The following is a 21332-nucleotide window of genomic DNA, read 5'->3' as shown; positions in this document are numbered from 1 at the left end:
AGTTAGGGGAAGATTAAGGTTTTTCATTTTTACAGAACTTTAGTGTTTTGAACATGTGGCGTAGCCTTGCTTTTTTAGAGCTTGCTGTATCTTTCAGAGTGGGGCTGTTCAGATGCTTCTCCCACTGCTTCCCTCCAGTGCGTTAGTCCCAGTGGATGCATACTCTTCTCACTGTCCTTGGCATGCGTCCGATCTTCAAGTCATCCCTGCAGGTGTGTTCACTGTCAGCCACTGTCCCCCGTCCCCACCCTACCCTACCCCAATCCCAGAGATCCCAGAGTAGCGTGATTAGCCTGAAACTGAGGACCTTGGGAAATCTTGGGGGGGGGGTTTGTTTTGTTTTGTTTTGTTTTTTTCCAAAGGAGAGACGTTATGTGTGAAGATTTCAGGATCTGCCCAGCTAGCACGGAGAGGTTTGGGATCATCCTTGTCTTAGGGCCTCTTACATCATCCAGTGGACATGGAGCCCCAAGATGGACCTTAACTGACGCTTCCCCCATCTCACTGAGATCCCTGCCCCCAGATGAGTACCATTCTGAGTCTTAGCCTCTCTGGGTTTTCCTTCAGAGGAAAAGCATACCTTTAAATTCTCTCCTAGCACCTTTTGAAAGAAATGCATTTGTTATGTCTTTGGAAAATATAGAACTAACAGCTGAGAATTGCAGCAAATGACTATTTGGGCTCTTAGACCATTCATGAAAATGGGATGGAAAAGGCTCCACGGCAAAGTAATATTTTCAGTCATGGAGCTATTTTCTGTCATCTTCGTGAGGGTCAGCAAAATGCTCCTCAACTTCCAGAAATTCCTATTTAGTTGTAAAAATATTAGAATGTGAGTAATCTTTGTTCTGCTATGTTCCCGAGCTCCTGTTTGAATAATCTCTTCCCACTACCCAGGCTGGTAACCTTAAGCAAATAATTGAATAACCCAAGTGGATGCTGACAGCTTCCGCCACTTGGTGGCAAAGCCAATATATTTTGAACGGTAACATGAATGTGAATAAGTTTGGTGGTGATTTTATCTTGTTTATTCTTTTTTTTAAACATCTTTATTGGAGTATAATTGCTTTACAATGGTGTGTTAGTTTCTGCTTCATAACAAAGTGAATCAGCTGTACATATACATACATCCCCATATCTTATCTCGTTTATTCTTCAGTTCATTAGGATTTTGTTGATTGGTTTGTTTTTGCTTTCATTTAAAAGATAATACTTGATTCTGTCATTTTGGATGATTAGAGGGGAAATATGGCCCAAGAATTATACTTTTATTTCACTGAACCCCAGACCCAAAAGTGGTCCAAGAGATCATGGAAAATAATACCCTGGACTCAGAGTTCTGATGACATTGAATCCTATTAGAAAAGCTCTCCAGCAAAGAGATGCCTAGACTTCCATAATCTCTAACCAACAGGACTTACTGTGCAGACTTGTTCCTGGAGTCCACTGTCAGTGAATACAGCCCTGAAGTCAATCCTCGGTCTGGGTTGTATAGCAGTGGGGCACAGCTACACCTGTCCAAGGTGTTGCCAGGTGTAGCAGCCAGTTCCCCTGCCAGGCTGCTGCAGGTCTAGGGCTTGGGACCTCTAGGCTCCTGAGTATTTCACAAAAGCTTCAAGGTCACTGAGCTGCCCGCTTGTTAGACGTAGAAGGATGTGGGGATTTTAGAATATGGGATATGGAGTGCCAGAGATTAATTAAGTGTGTAATTAAGTTTACAGAGTGGTTAAGCAAGAGGAATGCAATATACATCAAAATACTAGTGTGTCTGAGCACAAGGATTAAAGGCTGAGTGATAGATTTGGGGGGATCAGTTACATTTCGGGTGTCAGCATGTGAGCCCGGAGCCCCACAGGTGTCAGAGAACCAGGCTGCTCTCTGCCAGGCCAGTGCCCTCTTCTTGGCCATGTGATCCACACAGACACAGTTCATTGCCTTTCTCCCCCGCAGCCCCTCCAGTGATGCTAAAGAGAAGGGCACGGTTCTGCAGTGCTGTTGGATTGGACAATTCCAACGGGGGGTGCAGAACCAAAGAGCATCTAATTTCCCAATCTCTCTAATACTACGGGGTGGTCTAAAACCATGGTCCTACCTCCAGAACCTTGTGAGAAGCTTTTCTTAAAAAACAGAGAGTAGGGCAAAGTGCACCCATACAGGCAGACCCAGGAGATATTGTAGGTTTGTTTCCAGACCGCTGCAATAAAGGGAAATCTCAATAAAGCGAATCACATGAAGTTTTTGGTTTCCCAGTGCATATAAAAGTTGTTTACGCTATGCTGTAGTCTCTTAAGTGTGCAATAGTATTATGTCTAAAAAAGCAATACTTTAATTAAAAATACTTCATTGCTAAAAATTAAAAACTACTTTATTGCTGAAAAATGCTAACCATCATCTGAGCCTTCAGCTAGCTGTAAAGGCTGCTGGAGGGTTTGAAATATTGCAAGAATTACCAAAATATGACATAGAGACACAAAGTGAGCAAAGGCTGTTTGAAAAAGGGCACCAGTAGACTTGCTCAATGCACAAACCTTCAATTTCTAAAAGACACAGTAATGCAAAGCGCAATAAAAAGAAGCATTCCTGCACCCAGGATTAGTTGCGAATAATTTAGGGTTATTTAGGTTATTATTTAGGGTTATTAATAAAGGGTTTCGAAAGAAACCCTTTCGCTAATGCACTAAGCTGACCGCGGTCCTAGAGCTCAGCTTTCTCCCAGCTCTTGGTAACCTCTAAGCGCTTTACCCACGTGGTGGGTTATTTGTGCAAACCTTTCCATCCTGGGCCTCCCTTGCTCTGACATAACCCCAGATCTCTACTGTAAATGTGTCCCTGGATGCCTGGAGAATGCAAGCCTGGTTTTTATACACTTATAAATGCATTATAGCAAGAATGGTAAATCTAAGCCCCAACAGAAATGATGCATTCCAAACCAAGGAGAACTGGCTTTTGGATTATCCACTGCTGAGACCCTTCACCCCATGATCTCCTAAATTGGAGCCAATAACCCATGGTTCGCAGTGGCACTGAGTGGTGAAAGCAATGGTTCTAAGTTAATTGAATTAACGATGATGTTAGTACATTACCCCTGAGAGCATGGCTCCCTCCACCCCTGACCCAGACATCCTCAGCTGTGTTCAGCTTAATAGCAACCTTCTGAAAAGCCCTATCTACGTGGCCTCTTGTGTTTCATATTCTCAGAGGGCTGCTGGTATCAGATGCTTAGAGACGCTCTGCTCAATATTTTAAGTTGGACACCCTGTGGATCTTTTCGAAGCAATATTAGTGTTTCAGAAAAGAGAGGAAAAGATAATGATTTTGCTTATCACATGACTGAGCCTCTGCTACCTTTTGAGCAACACAGTAAACCCTCGCTAATTTTATCCTAACCATAGAGAATCCTTTTGCAAATTACCAGACACCATGCATTTGCAAGTAAGATAATAAGCATAATTTTTATAAAACCAGCTCTCCTCTCTCAGCAGTTACTTTCTCCAATTTATTTGGACAGGATCATTTAATCCTGATTATGATAACAGTTCACAGCACAGGAGCAAACTGATTCTAGTGTATGCTGTAGAAATTACCGAAGGCCCTAGAATTCGAGGCTGGCTGCAGATCTGTGGAATTGAATCCTTGCTGATAAACGGAGTAGAGTTGCCAGGTGTTTGTGCAAATTACAGAGTTTAGACTAGAGGTTAGTAAAATTAGAATCAGCTGTGTTCTTCTGATTTACTTATCATTCATCCGCTCTTTTTAGAAAACGTTAAATTCATCAGTCAAAATTTGATAAGCAGCGTATACTTTAAGGAGCTGGAGCTTCCTTTATTGCCCTTGTTTGTGACAGTGAGGTTTGTGTGGAAGCAGAGAAAACATGCCATTTCCAGAAAGTAGAGCCTCCAAATGCAAATACCGTCTGATTAACTAGAGATGAGCAGTTTGAAACGCCAGTGTGTGCTCGCCAGTGTTAGGATAAGGTATGTTTTTTTCTTCATTCTCTAAGCCTTCTTTGTTGTATGCTCCTTAAACGTGTGTGGAATGGAATCATATGTTTTAATTAAATTTAGTCTTATTTTGTCTCTCGATTATTTCTTCTGAAGAATCAGCACTCACCACTTAATATTTGGCATTCCCATCATGGAAGATGGGGCTGCCAACGTTTGGTCTAGTGGCAAGCCATCTCTCTTGTGCTAGTTTCCAAGAAGAACCGCCTTTTGCAGAATTTTTTTCTGTAAGGAACAGAGTAATAGCGGGTTAGTATCCAAAGGTTGTTATTATATAGTAAAAGTCCTTATCATGAGACCTCAGGTGAACAAAAAGAAAGCAACTCATGCTTTCTTCTTCAATAGAACTATGATTTTTTCTCTGTTCCTAAAGTCCCTGAACTTAAGCCCAACAGAATCAAAGAGGGTGTTTATTTGGGGGAGGAGGCAACGGAGCAGAGAATTGCAGGGATTCACTGAAGTCCTAGTTTTTGTGATGTTGCTGAGTCCTTGATGTCAAGCAAGAATCAATACTTCTCTCCAGTCCTGCTTTAAGCCTCTGTTTCATCTGTAGCGTGATGAAATTGTGGCTTCAGGCAGCGTGCCCCAATCAAGGTCACGCTCTGAGGCCCCTCCTTGGGTCTCACCAGCCCCCTTGCCTTCTGCTTCCCAGGGTCCACAACCAGCTGACACTGCAGCAGCTGTGCCCTGGGTCCCCAGTGCAGTAGACGGTGCCTGGTGGACCTGTTACAAGCACTTCGAAGAATGTGTTCACCACTTGGCTTGTGTGGCCAAGAGAACAGGTTGTGTCTTAGCAACCTACTGGCCTACTCCTTTGGGGCCCTATTCAGTCCTCCCCAGCTTCAGTTTAACACCAACTCTATCCAATATATTGATGTGCACATAGCACATTCATCCCATTAGAGCATCCATCTCAGGTGCTGTCCTAGGGGTTGGGTATACAGCAGTGACCAAGAGAGAAGAAAATTCTTTCTCTCACGCAGCTTAAATCCTTAAGGGATCCGAGTAATAGTTGCCTGGGGAAGCAACGTCTGAGCATGTATTTCACAGGGATCCCACTAGAGATGATCATACAAAGTGAAATAAGTCAGAAAGAGAAAGACAAATACCATCTAATATCACTTGTATGTGGAATCTAAAATATGACACAAATGAACCTATCTACGAAACAGAAACAGACTCATAGACATAGAGAACAGACTTGAGAGGGGTGGGGGAGGGAAGGATTGGGAGTGTGGGATTAGCAAACGCAAACTATTATATAGAGAATGGATAAACGAAAAGGTCCTACTGTATAGTACGGGGAACTATATTCAATATCCTGTGATAAACCATCATGGAAAAGAATATGAAAAAGAATATATATATATATGTATGACTGAGTCACTTTGCCATACAGCAGAAATTAACACAACATTGTAAATCAACTATGCATCGATAAAATCTTTTAAAAAAAGGGATCCCAGAGACCCTTGCATACATGCCATGGTCTGCTTGCTTTGTGAACCCTGAATTCAGCTGTTGTTTCCTTCAGTTCCTCCTTTGCCCATCTTCTTTCGGTTCAGTGTGGGTCCCTCCATCTCTAGGGAACTAAAGCTCTTGCAGCCCCTTCTTCCTACCAGGCCCACATCCATGAGTAACTGCAGGACCCCCTTGCAACAGGGGCACTCACCTGGCCAGAGTCCCAGTACCGAGGTGGCTCTGAATTTTGCCAGGGATGGGGGACTGGGCAGCGAGGTTGGGGATGCATGTCCATCATTATTGCGGTAGTTATTTCCAGCCTGATCAGCCATGGGGTCCATGACCTCTGTGAAAACATTTTAGAGAGTCTCTCTTCTCCAGAATTTAGAGTTTTCCTGAAAGCATGAGACAGAGAGACCATCAGTTGTGAGGATCCTTTCCCACCATGATATTCCGGAAGTCTCATCAGAAGCTTTGGGGAATTCGAGGAAAGGCCTGGGCTGGACCTTTTTGAGGTGCCTGCTGGTCTGTCTGAAAGGCATTGCCCCTCTTGCTTTTTATTCTGTTTCTCACCCAGAGTGAGATGTTTCGCTGGGACCCATCAAGGAGTGGCAGGGAAGTGGCCCTTTCCCTGTTTTCAGATTGCAGAGAACTCTGTGGGCAAGTGACACAGCATCTGTTCTTTTCCGAGAACCAAGGAGCTATTTTAACCGTTACTTGTTCATAAAGATGCCGTTTGGGATGTGTTTTCATGTTGCTCCTTGATTTTTCTTCCCTACAGTTTCCTTGTCTGTCTTTCTCTGGCTCTTTCTCCTGTGATCAGAATATGCATCGAGGCTTCATTAACCAGGGAAGGAAATGAAAGATTCCCTCTGTGACAGGGGCTCATCAGAAACCGCCAGGAGTTCAGGAAGGACAGCTCTTAAATGAGATCAGGCTTCAAAGGTGTAGGGCAACTCTCCGATGATGATCTGTCGGCGATTTATGTATTATTGACGCTCAAGTCACGAAATGAAATATCCACCATGCTGATCATTTACGCTTTCTCTGTTTAATTATAGTTTGAAAATGAGATCATCACCAAGCTGGATCATGAAGTGGAAGGAGGTAGAGGCGATGAGCAGTACAAAGTGTTATTTGATAAAATGTAAGTGTTGATCAACAGTGGGATTTATGTCAGAATAGAGACAGAGAGACTGTAATTAGACGACAATGAACTCTGTAGCCCAGAAATAATTAAAAAGTGTTAATAATGGAAGATATTTTAAATTGCACCTAAGTCAAATTTCTTTTGCTGAGTGTGATTAACAAGGTGTGTGTGATTATTTTTCAGTCTCTTAGAGCACTGCAGGAAGCACAAGTACCTTGCCAAGACGGGAGAAACTTTTGTAAAGCTCGTCGTGCACCTGATGGAAAGACTTCTGGATTACAGGACCATCATGCATGATGAGAACAAAGAAAATCGCATGAGCTGCACTGTCAACGTGCTGGTGAGTGAAAAGTTAAATACCCGGTCTTCCCAGGAAGCCGGAGATTGAACCAGAAGTTCAAAGCCTTGTGAAAGCTGTGGCCACGGAGCTTTGCAGAGCAGGACACAGCCTGTTTCCTTGGCTGTGGGAGGGAAGGAGGAAGGAAGAACTGTTTGCATATCTGCTTTAAGCACGTCAGCAAAATCATCTTCCTTCTGGGTGTTTTCACACTGTTCTTCCCCTGGTTCAGAATGATGAGCCATCTTATTTTGTAAGCAGGGGAGCACCCTCACTGATTACAGATCCTAAATGTTTCATTACTAGGAGACTGTAAACATGTCCCGTAGTGGGTCAAATGGTGGTCTCTGAAAGGTCACACATCCTCATCCTCAGAACCTGTGAACGTGACCTTGTTTGGAAAAACAGGCTCCTAGCAGATGTGATTAAGTCAGAGATCTTGAGATGAGACCGTCCTGGATTACCCAGGTGGGCCCTAAATCTGATGACAAGTATTTTTTTCTTTTTTTTTTTTGCGGTACGCGGGCCTCACTGTTGTGGCCTCTCCCGTCGCGGAGCACAGGCTCCGGACGCGCAGGCGTAGTGACCATGGCTCACGGGTCCAGCCCCTCCGCGGCATGTGGGATCTTCCCGGACCGGGGCACGAACCCGTGTCCCCTGCATCGGCAGGCAGACTCTCAATAACTGCGCCACCAGGGAAGCCCATGACAAGTATTTTTATAAGAGGCAGAAAAGGAGAAGACAGAGACCCAGAGCAGAAGACCACGTGAAGAGAGGGGCAGAGATGGGAGTGACGTGGCCACAAGCCAAGGAACGCCTGGAGCCGCTGGACGCTGGAGGGGCAGGAAGGAAGCTCCCCTAGTCCCTTCAGAGGGCACGTGGCCCTGCTGACCCCTGGGTTTCAGACTCAGGCCTCCAAAACCGAAAGAGAACGCAGAGCTATTGTTTTAAGTCCCCGAGGTTGTGGTAATTTGTTATGGCAGCCATAAGAAACTCATGCGTGGCCACGTGATGGCTTGGGTGAACTTGACCACTGCCATCCACTGGTGTCTTGCACAGCTGCTGTCACTGTGCCATGGTCAGGCTCTGTGGACATCGGTTTTTGACGTAGTTGTGGTACGTCAGGCATGCTTCAGGGCGATGAACTTCCAGGAAGCTTTACGACAAGCTCAGCTGCAGGGCATGGCTGGTTGGCCTCGTGGCTCTCAGGAACCACGTGACCACAACGTCTGGCTCCAGAGCTCTCTGCATCTCTCTGCATCTTCCTCCCCTGCTGCTTCCTAGACGCTAGATAAGCAGACTCCTGGCCCTGGTAGGGTTTTCCTCAATTTCCCCCGCCTGTCCCAACGCAGGAATGCAAGGAAACACTGTGCCTGGTTTCTTCTCTTTCCTTCTCTGGGGTGTCCTCTCCACCACCTGGTTGTTGGATAGCGGGTGGTTGCCCTGCCCTGACTTCCCCCATTTGTACGGACTTGTAGGCGGTTTGAACTTATGGGAGTGGACTTTTGTGCCAGGAGGAGCAGGCCACATCATTCATTGTTGAAAATCACGAGAGATGTTTGGATTAAAAAGATAAACAAAAAGGAATATTTTTCACCTTCCATCTACTTCATTGTCAACACCGAATCTGAGCTTTGCCACGACGAGCCGGCCGCTGAAACTTCCAGAGCAGGTTTTATTTGTTGTTTTTTTTTTTTCCTTGAAAATCTAAACACGGGGCACTTCTAGTTTCTGGTCCAGTATGTAAAAGGGGCTTGGAAGTCGTTACTCCTATCCTCACCACAAGAAAAAAGCTGGCAAACTGAAAATCAACAACTCTTCTTCGATCCACAGGGAAAACGCCTGCTCCCAAAACTGTGATACGGAGAATCACAGCCTCCCGGAGCAGAAACTAGCACTGGAGCTGGTACTGGACTCCTTTTACCCAGTACATCATGGCCACTTTCAACATAAAATAACAAGGTGTCTTAAAGGAAAAAAAAGACACAGTTTGAAGAGACAGGACATCACAGCTGGACTTGGACATGGCTTTAGAGGTCTTAGAATGATCATACTGGGCACTTAACATGACCATGATAAAGAAGCTAAGGGCACTAATAGAAACAGTAGACATTATGGAAGAACAGGTAATGTAAGCTGAAAGATGGGAATTCTAAGAACGTATCAAAGAGAAAATGCTAGACGCTTGCAGAATGAAGAATGCCTTTGGACTTAACAGTAGACTGGACATGGCTGAGGAAAGAATCAGTGAGCTTGAAACATCTAAATATGTTTGCATGTGCATCATAAGGGTCCGGGGCCACTGTAGGAGTTACTGGCGTCCATCCCTGAGATCTGGCCCACTGGCTATGTTTGCCTCGCCATCCACCTGTAGCCTGACTGTGCTAGGGCGGCAGCGAGCTCTGCCCCAGGTAAGGGCCTCGATCCTTTGCTCAGGAACGAGCCTGGCTCTTGCTCTGTTGTCTTCCTGCATTCTTGCCTCTGTCCGTAGGAATTTATTTTGATGATGCCAGTGTGGTTAACACGAAATAGAAATCAGTGTCTTTCTGCAGGAGAGAAACAGAAACCTTTTCAAAAACATTCCCTACCACGGACATACTTTTCTAGTGCTACCTCTGAGCTTTAAGGGACCCAAAAGGCCCATTTGTGTCCAGAAGGAAGAATTATTATCATGTCGATTAGGTTTCCACCTTTGATGCTTGGCTACCGTTTGTTTCAAGCAGGATCTTTCATGCTCACCAGGATGCAAAACCTAGTGGAGAAATGGTGACAGGCTCTGAATGGGGGCCTTTTATCAGAATCAGACTCAGAATCAGAATCAGAATCAGGGTCAGAAAAATAAGGTCCTGTGAGGACACCTGAGATCACAGTTCCTGACGTTATGGTGTGTTCCTCTCTCATCCTGAGATTATCGGACATCATTCACTTCCTTCAGCTTGAAACATCCTGAATCATTCTGGGAAGAGTCAAGTGTTCTATTCTTAACTGTTTCCTGGGGAGGATAAGATGGATCCCAGACTATCACAATTCTTTCATTTAAAAAATAGAGATCTATGGATTACAGAGAACAAAAACGGATTTTTACAGATAGATGTTCTGTCTCTTAATATTCACTGCCAAGAACATTTCATCATATCAATATATTTCTAACTTCTGGGTCCATTTTTACCTTTTCTCCTGGTACTTTTCTTGTGAAACAAATAGAGTTTCATAGAAGTGAATATGTCTATCCATCTCTAGATGAGTGTGGATGCATAAACATACATCTAGAAACATACAAAATGTACTCAACTGATCACTAAGCAGAAATCCCCTTGAAATCCTAAGGTTAAAAAATGAAGAACGTAAGATTTATTCATCAATAAATAAATGTAAGCTCATTGCAAAATTTCCTTTAAGACCAGTGCTATTTTTTTTTTTAAATAGAGTTAGTGGAACATTCTAAGTTGTGTGGGCTCGTTAATGTCCTACTCTTCCTATCACGTAAAAAACAAATTAAAATTAAAAAATGAGAGACAGGGGCTGTGATTCTGCCCAGCGGCCTAGTCCTTTAGACGTACCTCTGCAAGCAAGTCTGCATGTGTACTGGATCATGGTTCCCGCTAGGCAAAATGCGTATTTGTAATTAAGTGGCATTTCATCGTCACCTCATAATCATGCAGTCTTTAATTACTGGTTCACGATTTGTTGTGTGTCACCTGGCTCTTCTATGCAATTATCAACATATTCATACCCAAGAATGGTAGAACCATTGTTCTACAGACATAAGTTAGGTCCTTCATGGCCCCTTTACAGGCTAATTAAGGTGGTTCCAACTAGAATTCTAAAACTCTTAGGATGTGTCTTAGTTATGAAGGAGTACAAAATTGAAATACAGTGAAAATGCTTGCGCTCTGAAAGATCAACGCATAGCACTGGACTGGAATTGGAGACCTAGTCCCAATAGGGTTGCTTGGACAGGTGTCAGCCCTGGTGCGGAGAGGCCCACGGGGGGTGGGAGGATGCCCGCAGAGGCCAGAAGTGGGGCACCGAGCAGTGTGAACTTTTACATAAAGAAAGAAAAAGTTTTATAAAGAAATTGGGATTTGAGATGAACGTCCTTCAGTTCTAGGGAGGCTTTGAAGTCCTAGGCAGGGAATAGAACGCAGAGCAGGCAGGGAATAGAAGACACTTCCGTATCTCGGAGAGAGGGAGGAAAGTCGCATGATATCCCCGTTGTGAAATTGTAGAGGAGAATGATCAAAAGCTTAGGAAAGGATTAAAAATAGGAGTGCAGAAGAGGGTGGTGTGAAATCGTAGCGTGTAAATACTGGTGAGTTGGAAGTGAAGGGCTCATCCTCTGCCTTTGATGTAGGTTCCCTTTGTTACATCGCTCCGAGCCGTCAGCTGAAAATATCCTCATTACCCAGACACAGCACACGAACCAGAGGACACGCAAATCTCAGGTGCTGCAGAATGTGAAAATCTCGGCGCGTCTTTCTAAACGCGCCCCCGCTTACTCTCTGCGTTTGTTTATGATTTCTTTTCAGAGAGATCAATTGTGGAAGCAGTGTCTTTCTTTGGCTAATGAAATGAAACAGGCTGTTTCATCTTCTTGGGTAATGGCATGCCTTTATGATGGTGCTATTCACTAGTTATCTCAGGCCCCCGTTCTAGAGTTCTGACATGGTGCGCAGGTGCTAAATTTCACATTGAAAGCGGCAATGGTGTTTCCATACTTTAGGCCCTGTTAGGTGACTGTTCTGCACCTTTCTGGTGCCTCGTGAACGATAAAAGATTTTAGAGTGTTTGTAGAGATTTCACATTAAGAAATGTAATTGTAATAGAAATATTTATGCACATCCTGAAAATAGTTTACAATATGTAGAATTAGCCTATTGTTGATAATCTGCTAAGTAACCTTCCTCTTATCAATGCTGTACACGAGGTGTTTTTTAAGCAGCAACCAGTTTTCTCACTGTGTTTTGGAAGGTCTGTCTAGATCAGCGCTTTTCGATAGAAATTTCTTGATAATGGAGGTGCTCTGTATCTACACTATTCAAGACAGTAGCACTGGCTCCATACGGATATTGAGCACTCAAAAGTGTGTGGCAAGTGCAACTGAGGAAGTGAATTTTTAACTTCATGCAATTTGAATTAAATTGACTTTCTATTTGAATACATGTGGCTCGTGGCTACTGTGTTGGACATCAGGTCTACAATGCCACGTTGCCTTCTTGTGGCTCTTGGTGAGTGAGGCTAGACCCAGCATGCTTTAAATCATGTTGATGATGCTTATTCCAAAAATTTTTTGTTCGCTTCTAATGAGATTACAATGGTTAAGAATGGTGAAGATATCATATCTTTCGGTAATCCTTTGTTTTAACTGAAAACAGGTGACTTTCAAATGACAGAAGTAGATTTAAGCCATCACAGCGTTTATTTTATTTTTTAATTTTTAAAAATTGGTTGCCAAGCATGTTTTTTGTTTCCTTTTTGTTTTACTGAAATAGAGTTGATTTACAATGTTGTGTTAGTTTCAGGTATACAGCAAAGTGATTCAGGTCTATATATATCTGAATATATAGATTCTTTTCCATTATAGCTTATGACAAGATATTGAGTATAGTTCCCTGTGTTATACAGTAGGTTCTTGTTGGTTATCTATTTAGATGTGATATATATATACACAACGGAATATTACTCAGCCATAAAAAAGAATGAAATAATGCCATTTGCAGCAACATGGGTGGACCTAGTTATTATCATACTAAGTAAGTCAGATGGAGAAAGATATATGATATCATTTATATGTGAAATCTAAAAAAATGATACAGATGAACTTTTTTACAAAACAGAAATAGACTCACAGATTTAGAAAACAAACTTATGGTTACCAAACGGGAAGGGGGGGCGCAGGGATAAAATAGGAGTTTGGGATTAACATATACACGCTACACTGTTTAAAGTATAGGAAATTTATTCGTTAGAATCACCCCCCGCCAGCCAAAAAAAAAAAAATGAAGAACAGTGTAAGGTGTTTTTGCATTTCATGTGAATTTATGGTTCATATCCGAAGATCTGGGTCCATCTGGCTGTGTTTGACACACGTTGAAGAACTGTGGATTTTTAACGTGTATGTGACACCTTTTATAGAACAGGTTTCTTAACACAGTGTTGTGGTTTGATTTTTCAGAATTTCTACAAAGAGATTGAAAGAGAAGAAATGTATATCAGGTATGTGGGCGTCTGGCCCGTCTGCACCCTCGGCCTGTTTAATGGTGGCTGTTTGTCACATCCGTGCTAAAGAGTGTTGTATAGCCACAGGGGTTGGTCTTGTAGGAAATCGTGACGGCTCGAGTTTGAATTTGGTGGAGCTCCCAGAAGCATCGTCAGGCCTGGTGCAGTCTGTCCGTGCCGACGCGGAGATTTGGGGTGGGGGGGCATCCTTAGCCAGCTCAGAAGAAAATTATTATTTCACAGGGTTTTTATTCCTTTTGACTGACCCTTATGGCCCTTTAGATCAAAGGCACTGCCACAAATTTTATTGTTTCGCAGTAAGCCATGTGATCAAATGAGAAGTCCAGTCTTAACTTATCAGAAATAAGGCAATAGTATAAATTTTCAGTCTCTTCTTACCTGGGTACCAAATTCTCAAGTTTCATACTTTCTTCTGGATTTTTCTCCTTCACTTGCCTTTTTCTCTAGGGTGGTGGGCTGTGATTGGTACCCTCTTCTTCTTGGTCACTCTTAGGGGCCAGTGTCAAATTTTAGCAAGATTACCACTTACGAGACCAGAATAATTATATAATCCACGTGGCATTAGAGTTTAATGATGAATCTTAGTTACATTAAGCATTATTTTCTTTCTTTTTTTGTTAAGTCTCTAGTGTATTTATTTGTATAAAGAGTAAACAAAAACATGATTTTCTAACTTTTGATTTCTAAGACTTTTTAACTTTGTCCTTTAAAAACAGTACCATGTGACTATAATAAACCTTGAGGAAAACAATCAGTTTCTTTTATCCAAAATGTAGGCTGTGGTGGGAGGGAGAGAGATGCAAGAGGGAAGAGATATGGGGATATATGTATATGTATAGCTGATTCAGTTCGTCATAAAGCAGAAACTAACACACCATTGTAAAGCAATTATACTCCAATAAAGATGTTAAAAAAAAGTGTATACAAAAAAAAATGTAGGTTGCTTTATATTAGAAAAGCAACTTATATTTCTTTATGGCAGAGGCATTCTTTTGATCACGTTCGCTGTGATCGTTGGAGCTCTTTATTCTTATGGTTTTGTATTATTATGGATCTTGTGTGTGTGTGTATTTGGACTCAATAGAAGTGTAAGAAATCACAATCAAACATTGTGTGCTCTCATTTCAATTGCAAGAAAGAAAACTCTGGAAAAGATGAGAAAGAATGAGAGACCTTGAAGTATAATTCCACCTCCTTGTGCCACCTTCAGTTTTGTCCTGAAAAGAGAGGACTTAAATTTTAAAAATATATCTACTGTGTATTACTCTGGTTGGTTTTTCTTAGTGCTTCGTGTACCAGAAGCTTCCAAGGCATTATTCATTGTGAAGATCGTAAAAGGAAAGTATAGAGATGACTTACTGTTGAAGGTAGAATTTAGCTCTTGCAATTCTCAACACAAATTATTTGGTGATGCTTTAAGAATGTACCTGTGTTTTATCGTCTCAGGTATTTGTACAAGCTCTGTGACCTGCACAAGGAATGTGATAACTACACTGAAGCAGCCTATACCTTGCTTCTCCATGCGAAGCTTCTGAAGGTAGTAAAACTTACCATATACTTTCATGATCCTGTCGTTATAAATTATAAGATCATTTAACGTTTGATTTTTCCACGACAAATTTCAGTAAACCTAGAACTTAAGATTTTAGGGATGTTGACTTAATGCAGTGACATAAACAAAGATAGTTAAGAAGTACTTTGAGTATAGATTTGGCTCTCCTGAATGCAAATTGGACAAGATGTCAGAGCAAGTTATCACTGAGCATCTTAAACACCCATGATTGGTCTGTCAGCAGTGAGTTAGAGATTCTGTGATTCCTTATTCCTGCCAACAAGACCCAGTAATGCCGGAGGGCGACCTCAATAAGAAGGAACTTCTGTGGTACAATAGCTAAGAGAGAGGATGAGCCCACCTCTCATTATTTTATCAAAGAGTGTAGGGACCAGATCATGACTTTTCTCTCCGTGCGTTCTAAGCGGTTGCATTGAGATCTCCTGTTGGTCCATCAGTTCATGTTGGGCTTCCTGCCTGATTCTCCTGGGGGATGTTACCCCTCAGCATAGGTCTGGCATGACAGCTTTCAGCTCTCAGTGTCCTTTTGTTATTCAGATAGCTTTGGGCATTGGTGTGTGTGTGTGTGTGTGTGTGTGTGTGTGTGTGTGTGTGTGTGTGTGTGTGTGTGTGTGTGTGTGTGTGTGTGTGTGTGTGTGTGTGTGTGTGTGTGTGTGTGTGTGTGTGTGTTGCCATAATATATTCATGCTCTCCCCATGTCCATTTTCAGCCCAGTTAGTCATACAGAGTGGACCCACAGTAAATAACTGGGTGGTTGTTTGTATTGATGGATGGCAAGATGGATGTGTGGGTGGATGGGTGGATGTGTGGATGGATGGATGGATGGATGTGTGGATAGATGGATGGATGGATGTGTGGGTGGATGGATGGATGGATTCATGGATGGATGGATGTGTGGATGAATGTGTAGGTGGATGGATGTGTGGGTGGATAGATGGTTGTGTGGATGGATGGACGGATGTGTGGGTGCATGGATATGTGGGTAGGTAGGTGGATAGATGAGGGAATTTCCCGTGTTAGGCAGTGAATCCCCAGCAAGAATCTTCTAGCCCTTGGCCCAGTCCTGAACTCTCCAGTAGCTTGTGTGATATGCATACTCATAAGCTGCTTTAGGGACACTGGAGTGTGGAGATTGACCTTTGCCTGAAAACAAGAGTCCTTTATAAAGAAAACACAATGAGACTCGTTTCAATCTGAATGCCTCATCCGTAGTCATCCATGGTACCCTTTTGGCTTTGCACCATATAAAGCTCTCCTAAGGACTGTCATTTATGAAGATAGAGTTATCAGTTGGGACATCTCACACCAGCCCTCCCACTTTGAATTCTAATGGCTTTCATTTGTTAGAAACCCAAATTTTAGTAACAAGGTGATTTTGAAACTACGAAGATATATCTTTTACACCAGGGAAATTAAAATGGGCTTGACAAGCTGCTTGGTCACCCTTACTCTCTCTCACAGTACATAAACTTTTCTACGGGCGTGTGAATGTAAAATAGATATATGGGTATGAAGCATCATTTGTTTAATCATTGCACTTACTGAGCACAGACGGGGTTATCACAAATGGTACAAGGATGTTTCACAACCCAAATCAGTCGGCCCAATTGCATTATCATTTCCACTGGGGTTTTGAATTTTCCAGTTAGATGCCAAATAATTGCTCTCCATATCTTTTACATCATTACATTTTGCAGTTTGTCCTAAATATGTTTTGATATTGCAGAAAATGTGAATTCATGCTGGTTAATCAGCGTACTAAAGAATGTTACTTGTATCTTTATGAAAATTCTTCACCATGATTGATATATTCTTGTTCATTGAGTAAAAATCCTCAAATAGGGTCTTCTTTTTTTGGTTAAGGCTATTTTGTCAAAAAAAAACAAGGGCAATAAAAACATCAGCCTTTCGCCTAGCAACCAAGTCATCTCATCTCATTGTTTAAGTGGAAGGTGTAAAGGAATTTTGCTTCTCCATTCAGTATTTTTTTAGGTGATTTTAAACTCCAAGGAAGTTATTTGGCATCCAAACCTTCTTATTCTTATTTATCTTATTGTAGTTACGTTTCAGAATCATGTAAAATTTTACTTTTACCCTTCGTAAAAGTAGAAACCTGGCCATGTGGTGAAAATGCCACAATTAATTGAGTTTGTAACTCCAGTTATGGTTGGGCTACACACTTCTCCTTTGAAGGTGAAAGAATTTGCAGCAGCGTAAAGGTTTCTCACTCTTACTTGACACTCCAGGTGCCGGAGAGCCCATCTGGCCCCATAGCCCTTTCACCCTGTTCTTTGGAGCCCTGCGGTCCAGCACGGAGTGCTCCAAACCCCTCTGGCTTCGGGAAGGTGGGAGGGGATGTGTGCTGTGAGAGCCCGCCTCTTAGGGAGCCTTGCACTTTTGCAGGCCTGTCCCTCGGGGCCTTTGCCCTCTGCCCCAGTGGTTCCTGTCCATTTGTCTTGCCCCCTAAAATGTGGCACCACAGCTGGTCCCATTGCTCCAGATGTGGCCTGGCCAGCCCTGAGTCCAGTGGGGGACCCCCCCACCCCACTCCACTGTGGTCCAGGCAGCCTGCAAGTCCGCTGCTTTCTTGGTAGCATCCTCGCTGTCCTGTCTTAAAACAGGGTCAAGACCCACCTCCTGAGTCCAACTGACGAGTGAGCCCATCCTGATTCTTTCCTCCGAGGAGCCTCTGCAGAACCCCTCGTCCTGCCTCCCGCCCTTAAATTGCCCATGAAATCTTTTCTGCAGAGTTATTATATACCACTGTGCTCTAATTTGTAATAGCACTCTCTCTGGGGCAGGCATCTTCTGACTCATCTTTGACCTGGTGCCTTGCACATAGTAGGTCCCCACCAAATATTGAAGTTTATTAAACCCTATATTTAGTGCCGTTGATTTCTTGAGCATAAGTTTAGGAGTTTAGGTGTCAAATGAGCTTGGCTTCACTTTGATGCATCCTTCCTTCATCTCGTAAGTCCACTGTCACGTCCACAAACGCTGGCCGAGCCCTGCCTTTGCGACAGGCAACGTGCCTAGAGCTGAAGATCCCAAGATGCCTCCCTGTCTGTAAGCAGCTTTCTTTACGACCTGTAAGTGGAATCCATGTGCCTTCTGCTGTTGATTAAAATGTTGAGCAGCACAGGACTGAGGCCGCCGCCCAGGGATGCCCCACTTGAGGCAGCCATAGATCACCCGGTTCCTCATTCTTCTGGAAGGTTCCGAGGCATCATGGGCAAGCTGACAGTTCTGTGCTGTCCAGAACCTGCCGGGTTTCTCTTCTGTGTGAATGTAGACTGAGCTTTGCCGCCTTCTTTCTTTCACTCGTCTTGAGGCCTCTGCACAGAGGTTCTGCCCTCAATTCCAGACCCGGCAGCCTGCTGGCAGCAGCTCCAGCGACCCCCGGAATCATGGCCCGAGCACCCACACTGAATTCAGGGCTTACTGTGTGCATTCTGACCTGACGGTAGGGAAACGGTAGCCCTGGCCATGCCCTCACCTGGCACCGCTTACGCTTTGCTTTTGCCTCAGTGGTCGGAGGACGTGTGTGCGGCCCACCTCACCCAGCGGGACGGGTACCAGGCGACAACACAGGGACAGCTGAAAGAGCGGCTCTACCAGGAAATCATCCACTACTTCGACAAAGGCAAGGTAAAAAAAAAAATGCAAATTTTCTGGTGTTTTCCTCTTTGTGTGCACCTTCTTGCAGCGTTGTAAACACATTTTTTAACACATGGTGTTTGTGGTACCAGAAATTTGTTACAGATTGCGTATCTGAAGGTTTTATGCAGGACCCTCCCGCTGGCGCTTCTAAGTAGAAATCCTACCAAGAATAAAAATCAATCGCCCTTTTGTAGATGCTCTGCTGAAAGTTAGAACTGAAAAGCACAAGTATTTTCACAGTCCTTGCCAGAGAGAACCCAGGCTGGGACGCTGATTTGGGGGAATTTCTGGCTACATTAGAGCTAATGCTTTCCTTTGACAGTTTGCGTTTTTCTGTTGTCACCAAAATATTAATCCCATGGCAAGACCAATATCACTCATTTTGGTGGCATCTCCATTAACTGGCTCAAACAAAATAATTTAATCTGTTGACTTCTACTAAAAGGAAACCTGCCATCATTTTAATCAGCCAGTAATAGGTCTCATCACTGTAGTTCATGTGATTCAGATAAATAGTAACTATTAATAAAAAAGGGGGGCCTTCCCTGTTGGCGCAGTGGTTGAGAGTCCGCCTGCCGATGCAGGGGACGCGGGTTCGTGCCCCGGTCTTGGAAGATCCCACATGCCACGGAGCGGCTGGGCCCGTGAGCCATGGCCGCTGAGCCTGCGCGTCCGGAGCCTGTGCTCTGCAACGGGAGGGGCGACAACAGTGACAGGCCCGCATACCGCAAAAAAAAAAAAAGGGGGGGGCTTCTTCAGTTAAGAAGTTTTTAAAATCTGCCACTAAAGTGGCTTCTAAGCTCATTCTGTGCCTTCCTCGGGATTCTTAACTCATCCCAGTTACCAGCCATTTTTTTTTTTTTTTTTTTTTTTACTTTTTTACCTTGAGAAAAGTTACCAGAGAATTCCACGACGGTACCTGTATTCGTTTCTTAGGGCTACGGTAACGTAGGCCTACCCACTGGGCAGGAATCTGTTCTCTCACAGTTCTGGAGGCTATAAAACCAAAGTCAGCGTGTCGGCAGGGCCGTGCTCTCTGAGAGAGAATGATTTAAGGGGAGAATCTGCTTCCTGCCTCTCAGTGTCTGGTGATGCCGGCAGTCCTTGGCTTGTAGATACATCACTCCAGTTTCTGCCTCCGTATTCGTGTGGCTTTTTCCCTGTGTGTCACTGTGTCCAAATCTTCCTCTTCTAAGAGCACCGATTATTGGATTTAGGGCCCACGCCATCTAGTGTGACCTCATCTTAACTTGATTATGCTCAAAGACCCTGTTTCTAAATAAGGTCACATGCACAGATACCAAGGGTTAGGACTTCAACATATCTTTTGGTGGGGGGACCCAGTTCTACTCCCAGCAGCACCCACATCGGGAAAGGATGGTGGCTGACCCTTTTTGTGGTTGTCGACATAAATCAAACCCTTTTGAGGAGATCATGTGTGTTTTATTTATTCCCTGGGGTCCTTGACATGGGACAAAAATCAAAATGTTCAGAATAGCATGAGGATTGGCCAGAGACCACTTGGAAATGGTCTGTGAATTATACCTGGTCCTATAGCAAAGCAGAATATATTTCTTCATAGAAATGAGATGGTTTCACAATTAAGGCCAACTGCTAAAATTTTATTAGCTTAGCCAGGGGAATTCTGTTTCTCGACAGACTGCTAGAAAAGTGGAGCCGTTCCTTCCCCCAGTGGCTTTCTGGCTTATCATGTTTTTGAGAAGGGTAATCAGGTGTTACGGAAGGGACAGGAGGTGGGACCCCAGAGCGGCCCAGGAAGTCTGGGGCCAGAGGAGGTGGGACCCCAGAGCGGCCCAGGAAGCCTGAGGGCCAGAGGTCCTTGGAGCTGAAAGAGTGTGTGCCTTCGCTGATAGTCATTGTGGGTTCTCACGTCCTCTGACAGCGCTGGCCCCGAGATCTCTCCCACCACATCTCAGCTCTCCTCCCTCCCTCGCTCCTTAAATTCTGGCCACACCACCCCATCTGGGTCCTCATGCACCCCAGCCCTTCCTGCCTCTTCCTGGCAGGCCTCTGCTGCTCCTAACCTTGGCTCATTTGTCCTCATCCAGCTTAATGTCACCTCTGCTCCGATGCCCACAGTGGCCTCTTTTTTTCCCGTATAGCACTTAACCACAATTTGCAGCAGTAGATTTGCACGTGTGTTTCTTTAGCGAGTCTCCCATAGGCCATGAGCTCTGTGAAGATAGAGGCCACACACGTGCAATCCCTCACAAGACATGTAACTCTCAGAGCCGGGCATGTAACACAGGGGCGTTTGTTAGATGAACAAAGAAATCAGTGAAAGAATGCAGGAACAAAGGAGTGAATACTCAGCGTTTAAGGGTGATTTCGGACAGATGAGAGGTGCTCATGGACAGCAGGACAGCTGGCCTTCAATAAATAATAAATTGAGGAACCAAGTGGGTTTGGTTTTGTTTTTAGCCAGAGTAGCCTCATACGGAGGGAAAACAATGAACGTGTTCGGTTTAGCACGGTGGTTCTCAACCAGGACCCTTTCAGGTCATCATGCCTGGGGGTGTGGATGTGACTGGCGTCAAGTGGGTCAAGGTCAGGGATGCCACTCAACATCCTACACGGCGGACAGCCCTCACCACACAGAACTATCCAGCCCAGAATGTCAGTAGTGGCCAGGCTGAGAAATCCTGGTTTCGAAAAAAAGCTAATTCAAGTGATAAAGCACTACAGGCAGAAAGAGAAAGGGGCTGAAGGAATGTTCTCACGTGTTTCTGTGTTTTGGAGGAGACAGAAGGATGGCTCTAGTAAAGTGAGCACTTAGCTCACCTGGAGTCAGGAATGTTCAACTTGATTGAACTTGTTAATCAAAACTGAGGAGAATCGTCTCCACAGCAGCCATTAGAGGCGTACTGGCAAAAGAGACTGAAAAGCCGT

General features: G+C 44.0%; 1 protein-coding gene across 3 annotated transcripts in view; it reads left to right on the top strand.

Annotated features, from left to right (window-relative positions):
- The window catches only part of DOCK1 (dedicator of cytokinesis 1), a 523633-nt gene that overhangs the window by 439824 nt on the left and 62477 nt on the right, over positions 1-21332 (top strand). For all 3 annotated transcript variants that reach the window (XM_060286253.1, XM_030832075.2, XM_030832074.2), the window contains 5 exons: positions 6524-6609; positions 6796-6952; positions 13125-13165; positions 14636-14726; positions 18291-18410. In XM_060286253.1, the coding sequence (XP_060142236.1) occupies positions 6524-6609; positions 6796-6952; positions 13125-13165; positions 14636-14726; positions 18291-18410 (495 nt within the window). The remainder of the gene's footprint in view (positions 1-6523; positions 6610-6795; positions 6953-13124; positions 13166-14635; positions 14727-18290; positions 18411-21332) is intronic.

This window comes from Globicephala melas, chromosome 16 (genome assembly GCF_963455315.2).
Source record: "Globicephala melas chromosome 16, mGloMel1.2, whole genome shotgun sequence".
Classification (NCBI taxonomy): domain Eukaryota; kingdom Metazoa; phylum Chordata; class Mammalia; order Artiodactyla; family Delphinidae; genus Globicephala; species Globicephala melas.
The sequence above is the reverse complement of the archived record's forward strand: the minus strand, read 5'-3'. Positions and strand labels throughout refer to the sequence as shown.